General features: G+C 30.7%; 1 protein-coding gene across 1 annotated transcript; it reads left to right on the plus strand.

Annotated features, from left to right (window-relative positions):
• Nucleotides 1-61: 61 nt before the first annotated feature.
• On the plus strand, nt 62-14,916 carry LOC124532044. The gene is made up of 2 exons (XM_047106670.1): nt 62-388; nt 13,299-14,916. Exons 1-2 carry the CDS (start codon nt 356-358, stop codon nt 14,721-14,723), a joined length of 1,458 nt encoding a protein of 485 aa, XP_046962626.1. The 5' UTR covers nt 62-355; the 3' UTR covers nt 14,724-14,916.
• Nucleotides 14,917-15,229: the final 313 nt, after the last annotated feature.

Raw genomic sequence — 15,229 nt, forward strand, 5'->3', positions numbered from 1 at the left:
TTAAGAAAGTGCATTACATAAATTAAATTTTTAATTGGGAAGGTCACCCGTTCGTGTTTACTGTTTAGTAGTGTAGTTAAACGCAGCGCGCGCGCAGGGCACACGTGTACTAGAAGTGAATCGCTTTTTCTGATTCCTATATCGAATAGAGAAACAGAAGCCTCGCTTAGTTTTACACTGTGTTAAAAGCCGCCTGGAACCGTGTTAAAATAAAATGACAGCTAAAGCATAAATAATACGATTACAATTATCCCGAAATGATGTTATTGTTAGTCATTAAAATAGAAGTGGACATGTCCTTATCGATACAGTAATATCAGCTGTTTAAGTGAGGAAAACGTTGTTCTGTAACGAAATGAGGATCAATTGTACATGGATTATTTTTCTGGTATGACTTGTATTTATTTGATAAAATTATAAGATTTTTGTTTATCGATATAGAATATTTGAAAATGGAATTAAAAGACATCACAAATGAATGTGTTCTATATATAATTTAAGCGCTTATTAAATTAATTCGATTGCGTTAACGTGTAGCCAAAGGTCTAAGGCAGTACCTCAGCTCCGCCCACATTGTTCGCAATGTAACAGCCTCATGTTAACCTTCATGTCAAACGCGTGCGGATTTTAAAAGTCCGCTAAACAATATAGTACAATTTGTGTTCTACATAAGTTACTTTAAAAATTGTCTGTCATTAAAAAAAATGTAACCCACCTTGAAACAAGAAATTTCGTTTCTAAAATCACTTAAACTGTTACTTTAAACGTTGTGAAAAGAAAACAGTTTAAGTAATATTTCTATTTATTCATAAATATAGCAAATTAAGTATGAAATCCACAAATACGTGTTCCATATAACATAGTCCGAGCGTCCATTATTTTTTCTCAAAGGAATCGTGTCTCGTTCAGTGGTTACGCAGAAAATAAGTATAATTGTTCTCGCTTAAAAATTACAATCGAGTATAAAAAGAGCTATAACAAAATCATTACAATTTACAACGCAGTTTAACTTGGACCCTGACCCTGAGCTAGCATGACGCTAAATGAAGGCGTGTAAGGAATCCAGTCTTCACGCATCGCACTTAGGCAAAGTCCCTCAGCTTTTTCACGATCACAGCATTTACTATTTAGCATAAATTCTCATCAGATATATTATAAATTAGGACACCATATAACTTATCTTAAAAGATCTTATTGAAAAATAAAAATAGAATGTATATAGGCCAGTTATTTTTAGAGTAGTAGAACCTCTTTAAATAATGTCTCTATATTGTATCCTTATTCATAGTCTGTAAGATAATATCGATTTAAAAAATAAACTCATGCATTCCAGACAGTAACTGACATTCCGATTTGGTTCGTTGCGTCGTATCCTTCACCTAAAATATACCTTTGATAATATGAAACGAATAATATCAATCATATTTTACAAACAGCAAATTATCTTAAAGAAGTGTTTTAGAAAGTATTTCAATATACTAATGTATTACACATTACGATGTATTCATAAAGTTACTTAGTAAAATTCTAAATCAATTACTTACATTAAATAATAAATATAATAGACATCCTAAATCAAAATAAGTACTTTTAAATCTTTAAGTAAGCATTTATGTTGCTTATATAAAAGTACGTAATAGCTAATATTTTTATTACATTCAGACAACTTCTTTCTATTCTTTTTTTTTTTTGGCTGTATACTCAGATACAGTGCAATACTGAGAAACTTTTTTTTAAATAAGTTCAATGGTAAATACATTTCGTTATAAGTCCTTGTTAATCTTAGTATATAACTATTAATATAAAATATAATTTACAACTACGAAAAAATATCGAATTAGTAAAATATTTACTTATTTATCTCATTAGGAAACAAATGGTACGTAATGAACACGTTCTCTGATGAAATTTATATTAAAAACATGTGATTAACACCACACACTTAGACTTACTCAAAGTGCAGTTTATAAAATAAATTAATTCAGTAAATCTATAATGGTATGCAATGACTTGGCTTTTTATTACATATGACAAAAAAATTTGATACAAACTATTTTTTTATACACAATAATATGATATATGCTGTTTAAAATTTATAACTAATCGTAACTTATACAAATACTAGCTGAATCAACGACTTTACCTGCGTGAAATAAAATATAAAAATAAAAAAATTAAAATTCCTGATAGAATACAAACCATCACCCCCAATTTTACCCCTTCAGGAGTGAAAAATAACTTTTGCAAGACACTCAAACTGCCTACATGCCAATTCTCACGTATATCGGTTCAGCGGTTTAAGACTATTATTGCATTTATAATATTAGGTAGTTAATATAATAAATTGACTTTGCATATAATAATAATACAATCCTTCAATAATTTATATAATGTTTCCCGATTTAAGCATATTTACGTACACACTTATCGTTAAACAAACAAACATTTTTAATCATATAAGATGTTATGATGAATTATGAAGAATATCGATTCAATTATTGAATCACCTAGGGTTCCCTCTAGGGCGTCTCATCCCGTGGATTATTCTGAGTGAAATAATATTCAATAATTATTAAATCGTTCCAAAGTTTTCGAAGATAAAATAGAATTGTATCATAAAATATAAGGGGAACCTGTATTATACAAATCTAAAAACATTGGAGGCACATTAACTGTAGTAACACTGTCTTACTCACCCTACAAATCGGAACACAACAATACTGTGTACTACTGTTTGCGGTAGAACATAAGATGAGTAGGTGGTACCTACAGGCAGGCATAAATATAATAAAACATGGACACAATTATGTAAAAAAATCTAAGAACAAAAATCATACTTATACGTTGAAGAAATTTCCAGGCCATTTGAGCATAAATAAATACATCAATAGATATACCATAACTATAGTCTTCTATATATATTATGAAATATTTTCTCGTATGTCAATCAAGTGAAAACTACCAAACGTGTCGTTACTGTGAATAGGGACGCGAAAATATTATCCATAGATAATTATAGAATATTTTTTAATATAACGTTTTTTGTTTATTAATTAAGCGAAGCGGGTAACAGCTAGTAACACATATATTAGATAACTGCGACTCTAATATTATAAAGTAACTCTGTCTGTCTCTTGCACTTAACGACCACCGATCAGAAATTAATTAAATTTGGTATGAAGCAAGCTTGAACTAAAATAAAATACCGTCGAATTGAGAATCATCACTTTTTTTTTAAGTCGGTTATATATTATAAAGGAAATAGGCTACTTTGTGCAGAACACTTGACGACAATAAACATATATATCAACATCCTAAATTAGTTTAGTTATTGCAAATAATTTTCTAAATACTTTTTTTAAATTCCCTGTGCTTTTTTTAAATTGCCTTTTATAATATTTTTTGTTTTTGAGCGATATAAAATCAAAAATCGCAAATCTGATGCGTAATAAAATAATTTAACATAATCATTTGTAATGTATTTATTCGTAATTAAAATAACATACTTACCTTTAAATGTGAGGTAATGAATGTCACTGAATGATATTTAGAACGAACGTGAACGAGAGTAGGTATTGACGAATTTTAATCCAGTTGAGGGCGATACAGGTTTAGGTATTACTTCCTTGTGTTTTTGTGTTACGACCTCAATTAATGTACGTATGTGCAATTATTTTTTTATTCCAGCTACTAATTATAAAAGAATCTCTGATGCGTATTTTTGTTTTATTAATAGTAATTAATTGATAAAAAAGTAATATGAACGTGTCTCGTGTAATAAACGTTCGTGAAAAATGAACAAACGATTGCGTCAGATTTTTAATATTTCATTATGAAAGTTTTTTTTTTAATTAAAATTTCTAATATAATCTGTAGTGCATATAAAGACTCTTTTTTTAAATTTTAAATTCTCATTAAATTATAAGCCCTAAAATATGTTTAAATGTGTGCACACTCAACTAGAAATTCTAACGAACGTACTATAAAACGTTTGCGTGGTGAATGCTCAGATGTTTGCAAAGCAGACTATAAGTACATTATTTAAAAAAGATTTCCTTTGTGGTTTCAAGTTCGCTATCATCTCGCAATTTATTTGCATTCGAGTTTAAAATACCTCACGATCTGGTAAATCAGAACAGGTTTCTTCGCCTCACCCTGCACGCTCGCAGCGAACCATATAAAGTTAATAGAGACAATGAATAACTATATTAATCATATTACACTGGTTTGATTTATAAATTTATTTCACATTATGATGCATATTTGTTTTTCATATGAATTATTTATTTGAAACTGAATAAAGAAATCTTTTTTTTCATTCAAAGTTTAACGCGATTAGAGTTTATAACACAAATTCAAGAGTAGTGTGACAAAATTGTAAGGGTGTCCAAGGACTCTTGCGCCTTTTTAATTTTAGCTGATAATGTAAAATTTCTTTTAATGATAACATATCTTTTAAATTTCGCTAATTATGCAGCTTTTATTATTTAATAATGTATAAAAGAACTTTGTTTCGCCGTAACAGAACTCATCTTTTGTGTTCTGAACTTATAATGTACCTTAATTTTAGTTCATATTATTCAAGTTGCTCAAACAACGTGATCTAGCTTAGGTATAAGGTTGCGCTTGCTCAACTCTGCCTTACTCTATGACGTATTTAATAGCTAGTCATGCCTTGCCAGTCCATTAGTACTATTCTTTTTTTATTAAGTATTTAAAGAACTCTTAAATTTTTAAAACGTCTTTTTTTTTAATTTATTGAATTAATATCAAACAGTCAAGTAAATATTTAGCTATTGTTTATATGTTTATGTTAAAATAAAAAATAAGTACTTCTAGCGAAACTCTAGGCAGTAAAAACTATCGGGGTTACTCTCTGGCGAAAGTAACCCCGATAGTTTTTACTGCCCAACTTTTTAAAGCTTACAATTTAATAAAACAACATATCATATCGTATCAAAACAAACCTACAAACGTTGTATTATTATTTTTTAATTTAGTAATAGAGGGGGCTTTAACACTTTTTGGTCCATTGCCGAGCAAAAATTTATAGTTCTTCTATACGAACGGTTACCATTCCTATTATACTAATTACCTATGCTATAATTGACACCAGTACCAACCAATTTTAGTCCAACTTTGATCAGATGTTTCGCCAAAACGAAAAAAGATTCCTCATTTTATTTCATTAACGTATTATGTAATCATTATTCTATACGTGCCGATGCTAGATAAAAGTGTTTGAAATATTCGAATGGATCCAAGTTTTCTATTAAGGGTTTTGAGTTAGATAAAAGGCGCTCGAAGGCCACCGAGTGCGTGTGCCAACAATACTGACAAACTAATTAAACAATTGCATTCGACCTGTCACACCTGTGGTCAACAATTATATCTAGTTACTTGCGACTAATTCTCTTAGAATTTATCTAATAATAGATAGCAACCATTTAATAATTAAACTATAAATAAAAATTTCGAAGAAAACGAATTGGTAGGTCTTGGAAGCTAGACTCTTTCCTACCTTTCTTTCCTAACACGTATTTGACATAACTTATAATTCTTAATGCTTTCATATCTACGTAATAAAAAGTAGTATTTCTAACGCTGCCTATATTTCTATTACAAGACAGTAAATGTTGCTCATTATTATAAATTTGGAGAATTAGTTTGTTTGAAAGAGCTAATCTCAGGTAGCTTATTTATTGAGAGCGCCAAAAGCGGCTACTATGATTATAAAATGATAAGAATCGTTTTTAAAAGATCAACTGCTAGATTGGATATGTCTTGAACAGAATTTCAATGTAATTGTAATTTAAAGCAACAAAAATCAAACCTATTCAACCTTTATGTTCCCAAATCAAATTGCGCTAGCGAACAGATATTTGATGGATGTGTCTAATTTTCGAGGCGATTACAAAATGTCAGCGAATTGTTAAAGCAAAATAACAAAATTACGAATCTTTTATGTTCCGACATATCGGGTACCAAATTTGCATCAAATTTACATGTATGTAGATACTATCAGAGTATGTGAAACATAAATGTAGTGTACACAGATCTGTAATAATATAATAAATATTATTGGACTTATATTGTATGTATATATTATTTGTGTATTTATGTATCTGTCCCCTCGAGTAACAGACATCGCGGAAAGCGCGGGAATATAAAATATATGATTTGGGCGCGGGTGAAGACGGTGTGTGTGTACGGCGAGTGGATATTTAAATATAATACATATTTATATGTAACTTGTAAATCGATCTTACAATCATATATACTACAATAAACATTAAAAATATCGAATTTGGTGAAACTAAAATCGAACAATAGAAATATGCTATTTTGAAGGTTATCCCTTAATCTTAAATATAAGAAAAACCTACAAAACGGATCGCCTCCTTGCAGCGCAATACAGACTGTATCGTGATTATTTAACTCCCCGCTTGTTATTTATTACTAAATTGCACATAACTAACTAAGTAAACGTGCAATTACATCTATTATGAATCAAAACGTTTTAATCTAATTGAGTATGTTTCTCTTCCTTCCATCACAATAAATAAACCGTTCTATTTTTTTTAATATGTTTTTTAAAGTTGATATTAATAATTCTATTTAATATTTTAAAACCTTTCTACGAGACTGTATGTTTTAAAATATAAATACTACACAATTAGTTGCTTCACTTAGAAATAATTATTACTTTGATTTGATTATCTTGTTGTGCAAAAAATATATTTTATATTTGATTACCATCCGCTTCAACTGTCAAAATTAATTTTGATTGCTCGATTTAAAAAAGGTCGTTGAACAACTTTCGGCAGTATAACACTAGATACGAGTAATTATAGAATAAAAGAATGTCTTAAAAGGTCTAAGTCATTCCCAAGATGTTCTTTCGTCCATTTTAATTTCGGTATGATTCTCTGAAAACAGTACAAAGCGTCAGTCATTAAAATAGCTGTTAATTTTATTCGTTTCTATAAAAAATGTTAGTTACAAATCATTTTTTTCTCCAATCTTGGCATTAAAGCCAAATCCTAGAGATCTGAGGTTTTATATCCACCCACTAACGTGGTTTCCCCGCACTACCCTGACAGTGAACACAGGTTTTTAATAGTCCATATACAAGTGTCATTAATCATTAGTTATAATGCCCGCCGCTTAAGCAAATATTATTAATGGGATTTTGTGACGCAGATAGCCACAATAATTTTAAATGTAAGTATATTAATATCTTACAGATAATAATGACATTTACTTACTTCAACCACTTAATTTTATTCAATATTGTTTATGGCAACATTCATCGATCAAAAGAAATAAAGAATGTAAGTTCCATAAATGCAAAGGAAGTGAAAATAGTATTTGTTGCTTTCAATGTTGTACCCTACAAGTTTAAATGAAAAAATTTCAATGACAAGTATGACATAGGAGTTTAAATTCAAGTTTCAATCGAAAATAACACGGAATTCGTACTCCTTCCGAAAATCTCCTTTTACTTTCAATCTTAAACTATTCGAAAGTATGTACTTCCTCGTCTTACCCTATTTTGAATATCGAATATTTGCCAAATGAACGCGAAATATTAAAATAAAAAAGTAAATCATGCAAACATGTACTCAAACTTTATTCTGTTATTTATTTTAGAGCTATTTTTAAATTAAATGTCAGTTCATGTAACCGTACGCATATTATACTACGTATATTATACATTATTAATTATAGTTACTCTTATAAAAAGGGATTTCTTTCTAATGCATAACATATTATGTACCTACCGCTAAGTTACCACTATGTAAGTTGATGCAGATCGTCGCGTAAACTATATTTCGACCAAAAATAAAAAAATGAATATGAAAGATTTTATGATTTTTTATAAAATATAACAATTCTTCTATTCTTCTGTTGTAAAGATTATACATGTAAATAAATAGAAAAAATACAAAATGTAGGTATATAATATCTATGTAAATATGGAAGTTTTTGACTCACGACGACGTGTCGTACAACACTGATTACTGACACTTTTATGACATTTAGTGTCCGAATATAGATAAATAATACACTTTTTCTTTTCTTTTCGACATTCTTGGCACGATCTCAATTATCTGCTACTCGTTTTTCGAGACTAGAATACTAATAACGGAGGTTCATTATTCTTTATTTTTTAATGAAAACAATATATGAAAATGCCATGACAGTGCTCAAGATTACAAAAATAAGAGGATTACATTAAATATGGCTTATAACTATAATAATGGCCATTGAACTTAAGACTTTTTAGACTTCATTATTTTTTAAATTCAGAATTATGAAGTATGTAAAATATTTAAAAGTATTTAGTAATTTAAAAACCCCTATAACGTAAAATTAACCTAGTTATTGGGTACGAAATTTAATTTATGAACCAGGGAAACTGCAAGTTTTATAAAGAACACTTCGGAACTGGTTCAAACAAGAATCCTTACTTGAGCACTCCGGGAGTATAAATTGACGGGGCCAGTTGTGTGTCATCTTTCATGTTATCTATATTTAATCATGTTTAGAGATATTTAAGACTTGTCTGACTCTATGGTCTTAATATGTGGTCTAAATAAGCTCTGTATCATACCTATATCAAGAAGTAAGAAGTTACCGTGCATAACCTAAGCCTATGACATGGTCGCTCAGCGACTAAAGCCTCTTTTCAAATAAAGATTAAAAAAAAAACCTAAGCCTAACGACCGAGTTTTGATATCTGTCATTGTTTACATTTGTCGAGTTAAAAAAAATCTCTCCTGATTGCAGAATAATAATACACACATAAATAAAAATATTATAAAACTGTGGATGTATGCAAGTGTAAAGTCGAGTGATTCCGTTATATTTGATTTATGTGCTATTTAAGAATCCAAACATTGTAACTTCAATTAATACAAAATTTATTTCAAGTTTAAATATAATTTCATGTTAATTAGCTAAATTCAAATCTTGCACGCTAGTTTTTTACAATTACATCACCAACATTCCATATTGCACAGAACCACATCAAAGGCCTGTGGAACAACTCTAGCGGAACAGCAAGTTCGGATAAGCAGTAGTTATCAGTAATTATCTACTTAAATATATTTTTATCAAGGATATCTGACTCCACTTACTATCATAATAATTTACTAGTTGGATACTTCAAATTTAGGGTTAAACGGTAAATCTAACATGAAACAAAAGAACAATAATATACTAAGTTTAATTATATACAAAAAATACCGAATAATGCAAAATAGCACTCACTACATAATCACGAAATCTTAGAAACTAAAACACTTCCAAATTTGAAATTTGGCAGATAGGTTCCTTATAGGGTGTAGACATCAGCTAAAAGTTTTCGAAACTTCATCCCTATGTCGGTAAAACAGTGGTTGGTAGTTTGTATTTTATAATCCTCGCGCGGGTAAAGCCGTAGGCTCAGCTAGTTATGCATGTATATCTCTCAGACCTTGGTCTGTTCATCTATATTCTAAAGCTAGAATGTTTGATCGCTCTCACCTAAGGAACGATGGAAAATGATCCAATATCAAAAAAATAAAAATATTTGCTATAAATACAAAATACATACTTCAACAGTAGGCAAGTACTTATCACGCAAGAGCATTGGTTACATAGCAAAAATTATAAAAAAAATGTACTATTACCTAAATTGGTGTCGTTTTAATGTTTTTACTTTATTTAAAATATCAAAAGACTTATTAGTCTATTGATAGGATTATATAACTATTCTTTATTCATGTATTTTGTTAACTAAGTGTTACAAGCGTTAGTTGGCAAGACCATTAGTAATTGTAACTATTGAGCTACAAATGGTCTTGACATATTGAATGTCAAAATTGAATAATTGAACGACTTACATCACTATTCAATCCGTAAGTCTTTAAGCTATCGAAGCTCTATATATTATCTCATTACTTACCATAGGCAATACTCTGATTTAGTCCTAATTTTAACCAGTAGGTAAACTTGCCTTTTGCGCTAGAAAAGACACTGAAGTCGGTTCATTAAGTGTCTTGCCACAATATTGACGATTATTAGATGATCAATGAGAGCATACACCCGTTTGTGGCAAAGGACCTGTCGATCATACATTATACATAGATGAATATGTTCAGTAGAGATAGGTGTATCTCCGTCTAGGTGCATGGTGCACTCAGTACCTACGCATTATTTAGATCGACAAATTAACTATGTTACGGACACGAAGACATAACATCTGAATTGCCGTACTTCTGCCACCCTTGACGTTGAAGACGATGATGACCACTAACGATTATGCTTCTGTTACCAGTATTATAAACCATCACCATTCTCCTGCCCTTATCCCAATTCAACTAGGGTTCGGCGCAGCATGTCTTCTCCTTCCATACCTCTGTCTTGACTTCATCTCACAAGTTACATTCTTTCTGACCATATCGTCTTTCACACAATTATTATAAACCATCCACAGTAAATAAATAACAAAACTGCCCGTGTATTTTATAATTTTGGCACCTAATATTAATATAGTAAATATCTTCTGCTACTACTCTCGTACTCTCCTTTTGTCAAATTACTCGCATTATGGTAATACCCAATGAAAAGTTTAAGAGGATAAATTCAAGTTGCTATGACGTATTTGATCTGTCGTCAAATTATTTTTATAGCTTAATTATTTTTCGTCGAATGTACCTAATGTATGGGAGGCGCCCACGTTTTTGCCTCGAAATTCCTTTGCAAACTTTTTGCTGACGAATTGGCATTTAGGATAGAGTTACATACAAACATTTTTAAATACTTAATTTATTCAGTTATTGATGAGTTCCTGTGCAGGTGGATAGATTTTTATGAGCTTATAGATAGAAGGTATTTTAAAATATATATATTGTTATTAATAAAACGTTACCTCAATATTATAATCTGCCAATACTAGCTAAATTGATGGCTTGTTCATGCTTTGAATGTTTCTTAAGTACATTAAAGACTTAAACTTGAACATCCTGTATGATAAATACGTAGGTGCATTCCAAATTCCAAGTAATAATGATGGCAGGTCGGGTACTGAAGGCGGAAGTATTTTGCAGGGATTGTACTCATAATATACTTGACTCATTTAGGGTTGTGCTTCGCTATCGTTTATTTCAGCTGATTACCAAGTTCTAGGGCTGAGACCTGTAAATGCTTTATTCTATTTTTTTCTTTAATATAGTTCTTGTTTCTTTGTTATCAATCATTGAGATTCAATTCCCACAAAAAAGAAAAAAATCATGTTGAATAAATGACAAAAATATGCATATATTAATCTTATAATTTTAAAAGGTCACTTAAAGTAAGCTGTTCTATTTGTAAGATAAAATTTAATGGCGACAACAAAGAGAGGCCATTTTAGTTAAACTACTAATGAGGAAAAATACTACTCATTGTAAGAGAATACCGAAATCCCTTAAAATAAGATAAATACTTACCTATACGTTTTAGGTTTCGAAATAAAATACACATTTGAAGTAACTGCAACAACCGTTTCATATTTTTTATTCGTTTTAATTATACATATGGTATAATACGGTTTAAATAATTCAGTTATGCTTATGTAACGATTGTACTGCTATAATTATTATTTAATGTTATAAATTGTTAATTAACGTAGAATAAATATAATAAATTTTAGTTTATAAACTATGTGGTTGATTGTACATTTGGTTCACGTTGCCACAAGGCCGCGTCGGTCACTGACAGCCGCCCGCCATTACTACGGCTTTCGGAGAACCATTTCCGCTCCGGTTGTTAGCGTTTCGTCAATCTACATCAATATCTCTAATACATTTAAAATTGATTCCACGAAGGTTCTTTTAATTAGTTCAAGTAATATCAGCTACATAAGTGCCCACTTTACTTACATACGAATTGTTTTATTGCAAGATAACTAGCATAGTATTTCAACTTTATTGCTTCTTAAGAATTGTCGTTCAAAATGGCTACGACAATAATTTTTTGGACTAAATGCCTGTCTAATTAAATTATTTCAATAAAATTAAAAGTCATAGTAGGGATAAAAAAATAATAGAGATAATATGAAGTGTTGGTAAAGGAAAGCTTTGTTCAAGCATGTCGCCATACCACCAACCCACTCATACTATATCTTACCGCCAAACAACTATACCGACTTCCGGTTCGTACAGGCACAAGGACATAACATTTCAGTTCCCAAGGTTGGTGGTAGTGGATATTGACAGTTTAAGGAATGAATGGTTTATGGAATAAAATAAAACGGCAACACTGCTCAAAGTAACTTTATCAAGGTGATGAATAACTGATGATATCTACAGCAATTTTAGAGAAAGACGCAAACTTAAATCAGATCCAACCAACACACTTAGTATGAACAATTTGAAAGCTAAGATTTTAAGTCCCTTGTGCCAAAGTGCACATCTCAGCTCAAGGTTTGTAGACCTGTAAAAATTAAGCACCTGATCTGAGGCATTGCGAAATGATAATGACCCTAATTGATAGGTCTCTGATAGGTATGTTAAGGTCCATAACATTTTTGTCGCTTTCTTTGTCTTTTGTTATTTTTTTTATTTTACATAAATAAATTGCAATTTAGCACTGATCTGAGGAATTGTGACATGATAATGATCGTAATCGATGGGTCTGCTAGGTCCGTGAAGGTCCAATATTTTTTGTAATGGAATCGTTTTAAGTAAATATATATTTTTTAAATAAAATGTGAGATAAAATCTTTTTAAACCAATAAAAAGTATATTCTGAACAGCAGAACTTTATATCATTACTACTAGAATAGAAAGTCTAGTATGAACACCTGCGAAATGTCATAGATATAGCACAGCGCCCTACTCAAAAATACAATTTAATATTGTTATTATACTCACATATATATTTTTATATGATTTGTTATGGATTATATTATATTAAAATTTAAAAATGTTTTCAATATGAAGAAACAACCATTAATTTTTGTAATATAATTTTATTTTGGTAGCGGTGGTCTGGTCGTCAACGGAAAATGCGACCAAATTTCGTAAATCCTGTCTAGTCATATGGGGTGATCATCAAAGAAATATATAACTGCTATATACCTAAATAGAACCAAGAAGTGTAAATTGAAATAAAGAACACTAAAAAAGAAATGATTTTAAAAAATAATATAAATCACTTATTTAAATATAACCATATTAAAAAAGAAACCTGTTATATTTATTATCCTATTAGCCTATTTTTATTTATTGTAATTAATAACTAATGATGATCATTTGTTGTAATTACAGATCTTGCCATACGCATTGGTGACTTCAGGACCAGTGCGCAACCAAGAGAGTCAACATGATAATCATGAACAAAATTTGTCAAATGTGCAAAAACCACTACATAATGCTCAAAATATACCAAAGTCAGGGGATACAGCCATTCAAGACGAACAAATAATATCCGTAAGAATAACTTCATCTGTCGCTGTTGGCAGAACGAAATCGAAACCCGTTTATAAAGTATCGGATAAAACTAGAGACCACGAGAGTGAATTTCATACAACTACTCCTTCAGTAGATGTGTTCAAAACATTCGCTTCTACAACCGTGACTGACATTTTAACATCTACTGTCCAAACGACAGTTTTAGAAGACGTCGATAATATAACAGATTTACCTCCCAGTCTCGCTGGTGCTAACATAGAATTCATTAAACAACTCCAAGCTAAAAAAGAGACAAGGGGTCTTAATTATTACGAAAGGTTACATCCTTTTCAGTTAGAAGATGACCAGTCTGACTCTAACCAAACTAACGATTCTATAGCCGAATCATCCGTACACTCAGTTTTAGAAAATGATGAACTTATAAACGATGTACCGCTAGCCAGGTCTGTGCCATTATCTTATTCATCTAAAACTTATATTCAAGATCCGTTACAAGGATCGCGTAGGAATTCAAGGTTGACAACTGTAAATTTTAATATAGTACATGATTCGCCTAAAGTACAAAATTACAACGACGATCCCATACCAACTACATATGTTAATCCAAATCAAAATATAGAAGAACTCCAAAAGTTTTATAATCATCATTCACCATCTAATGTTTATAGTCAACCGTCGCAAATATACAGTGAACCCGCAAAATTCTACAGTGAACCAGCGAAGATTTACAGTGAACCAGCGAAAATATACAGTGAACCGGCTAAAATATACAGTGAACCCGCTAAAATTTACAGTGAACCAGCAAAATTCTATAGTGAACCAGCGTCATTGCATCTGTCTCCAGACATTTCTTCAGATCAAAATAGTTGGCAAAAACAATCAGCGACATCGACCTATAGTAGCACTGTTATAAGTACAACGCCCAACTCCATAACGAACCCTCCCACAGTGAACGCGCAAGGAACAGTCCATGAGCCAGAAAAGAATTACGAGGTAGATGAAAAAGTCAGCGTGATGACAGATGGAAGAACTCACGGCGAACAACCTTCTGGATCTGAGAACTGTAAGCAGGAGAATTGCAAAGTGGGCTACGTTGTAGAAGGGCGGCAGTTTAGAAAATACAGAGTCGAAGAAAGGACCTCCGACGGCTTTATCGTTGGGGAGTATGGGGTAGTGAGAAATGAAGACGGTGCATTGCGAGGCGTGAGGTACACGGCAGACAGTGACGCCAGTCCACGTCTCATACACGACGCGCTTATGAAGTTCCTGCAGCTAAAATAGGTAATGATTGTCGAATAATGTCATTATTTGTCATCGAATCGTTTGCTCACTTTATTTATATAAAAAATAAGATTTTGTTCGCTTCTTATGCTTATTTCCTTCAACTGTATTTAGACGGAAAAGACTGAATGTCAATTTTGTATTTACGTGTATCCTGATTTATAATGCAACAATAAACTATTCCCAATCTGTTTTTCTTCTTTTTTTATTGTATGCATATATTTTTTTATAAAATAAATAATACAAAAAAATACCGATAATGCATTAATAATAATTGTTTATTCGTAAATAAATGCTGTCACGAATTTTAAAAATAAAGTTATTACTTGATTTAGGTAGGTAGAAAAGAATACTTAAGTATTCATAGAGGGAAACGAATTGTTTATTTAATTAAACTAATAAAAACTAATAATAATAATAATAGCTTGCATTGTGAGCGTATAATAATTATTTTATAATTAATTTTCAGACAATTTCAAAAATATAGTCCTGGAATAGAATAATAA

The sequence above is a fragment of the Vanessa cardui genome, chromosome 8 (assembly GCF_905220365.1).
Source record: "Vanessa cardui chromosome 8, ilVanCard2.1, whole genome shotgun sequence".
Classification (NCBI taxonomy): Eukaryota; Metazoa; Arthropoda; class Insecta; order Lepidoptera; family Nymphalidae; genus Vanessa; species Vanessa cardui.

Bases quoted from the DNA above. Each gene is read 5' to 3' on its own strand.
- LOC124532044 (XM_047106670.1), top strand. From the start codon at position 356: ATGAGGATCAATTGTACATGGATTATTTTTCTG. The intron at 389-13,298 runs GTATGACTTGTA...TTGTAATTACAG, and splicing joins GTACATGGATTATTTTTCTG to ATCTTGCCATACGCATTGGT.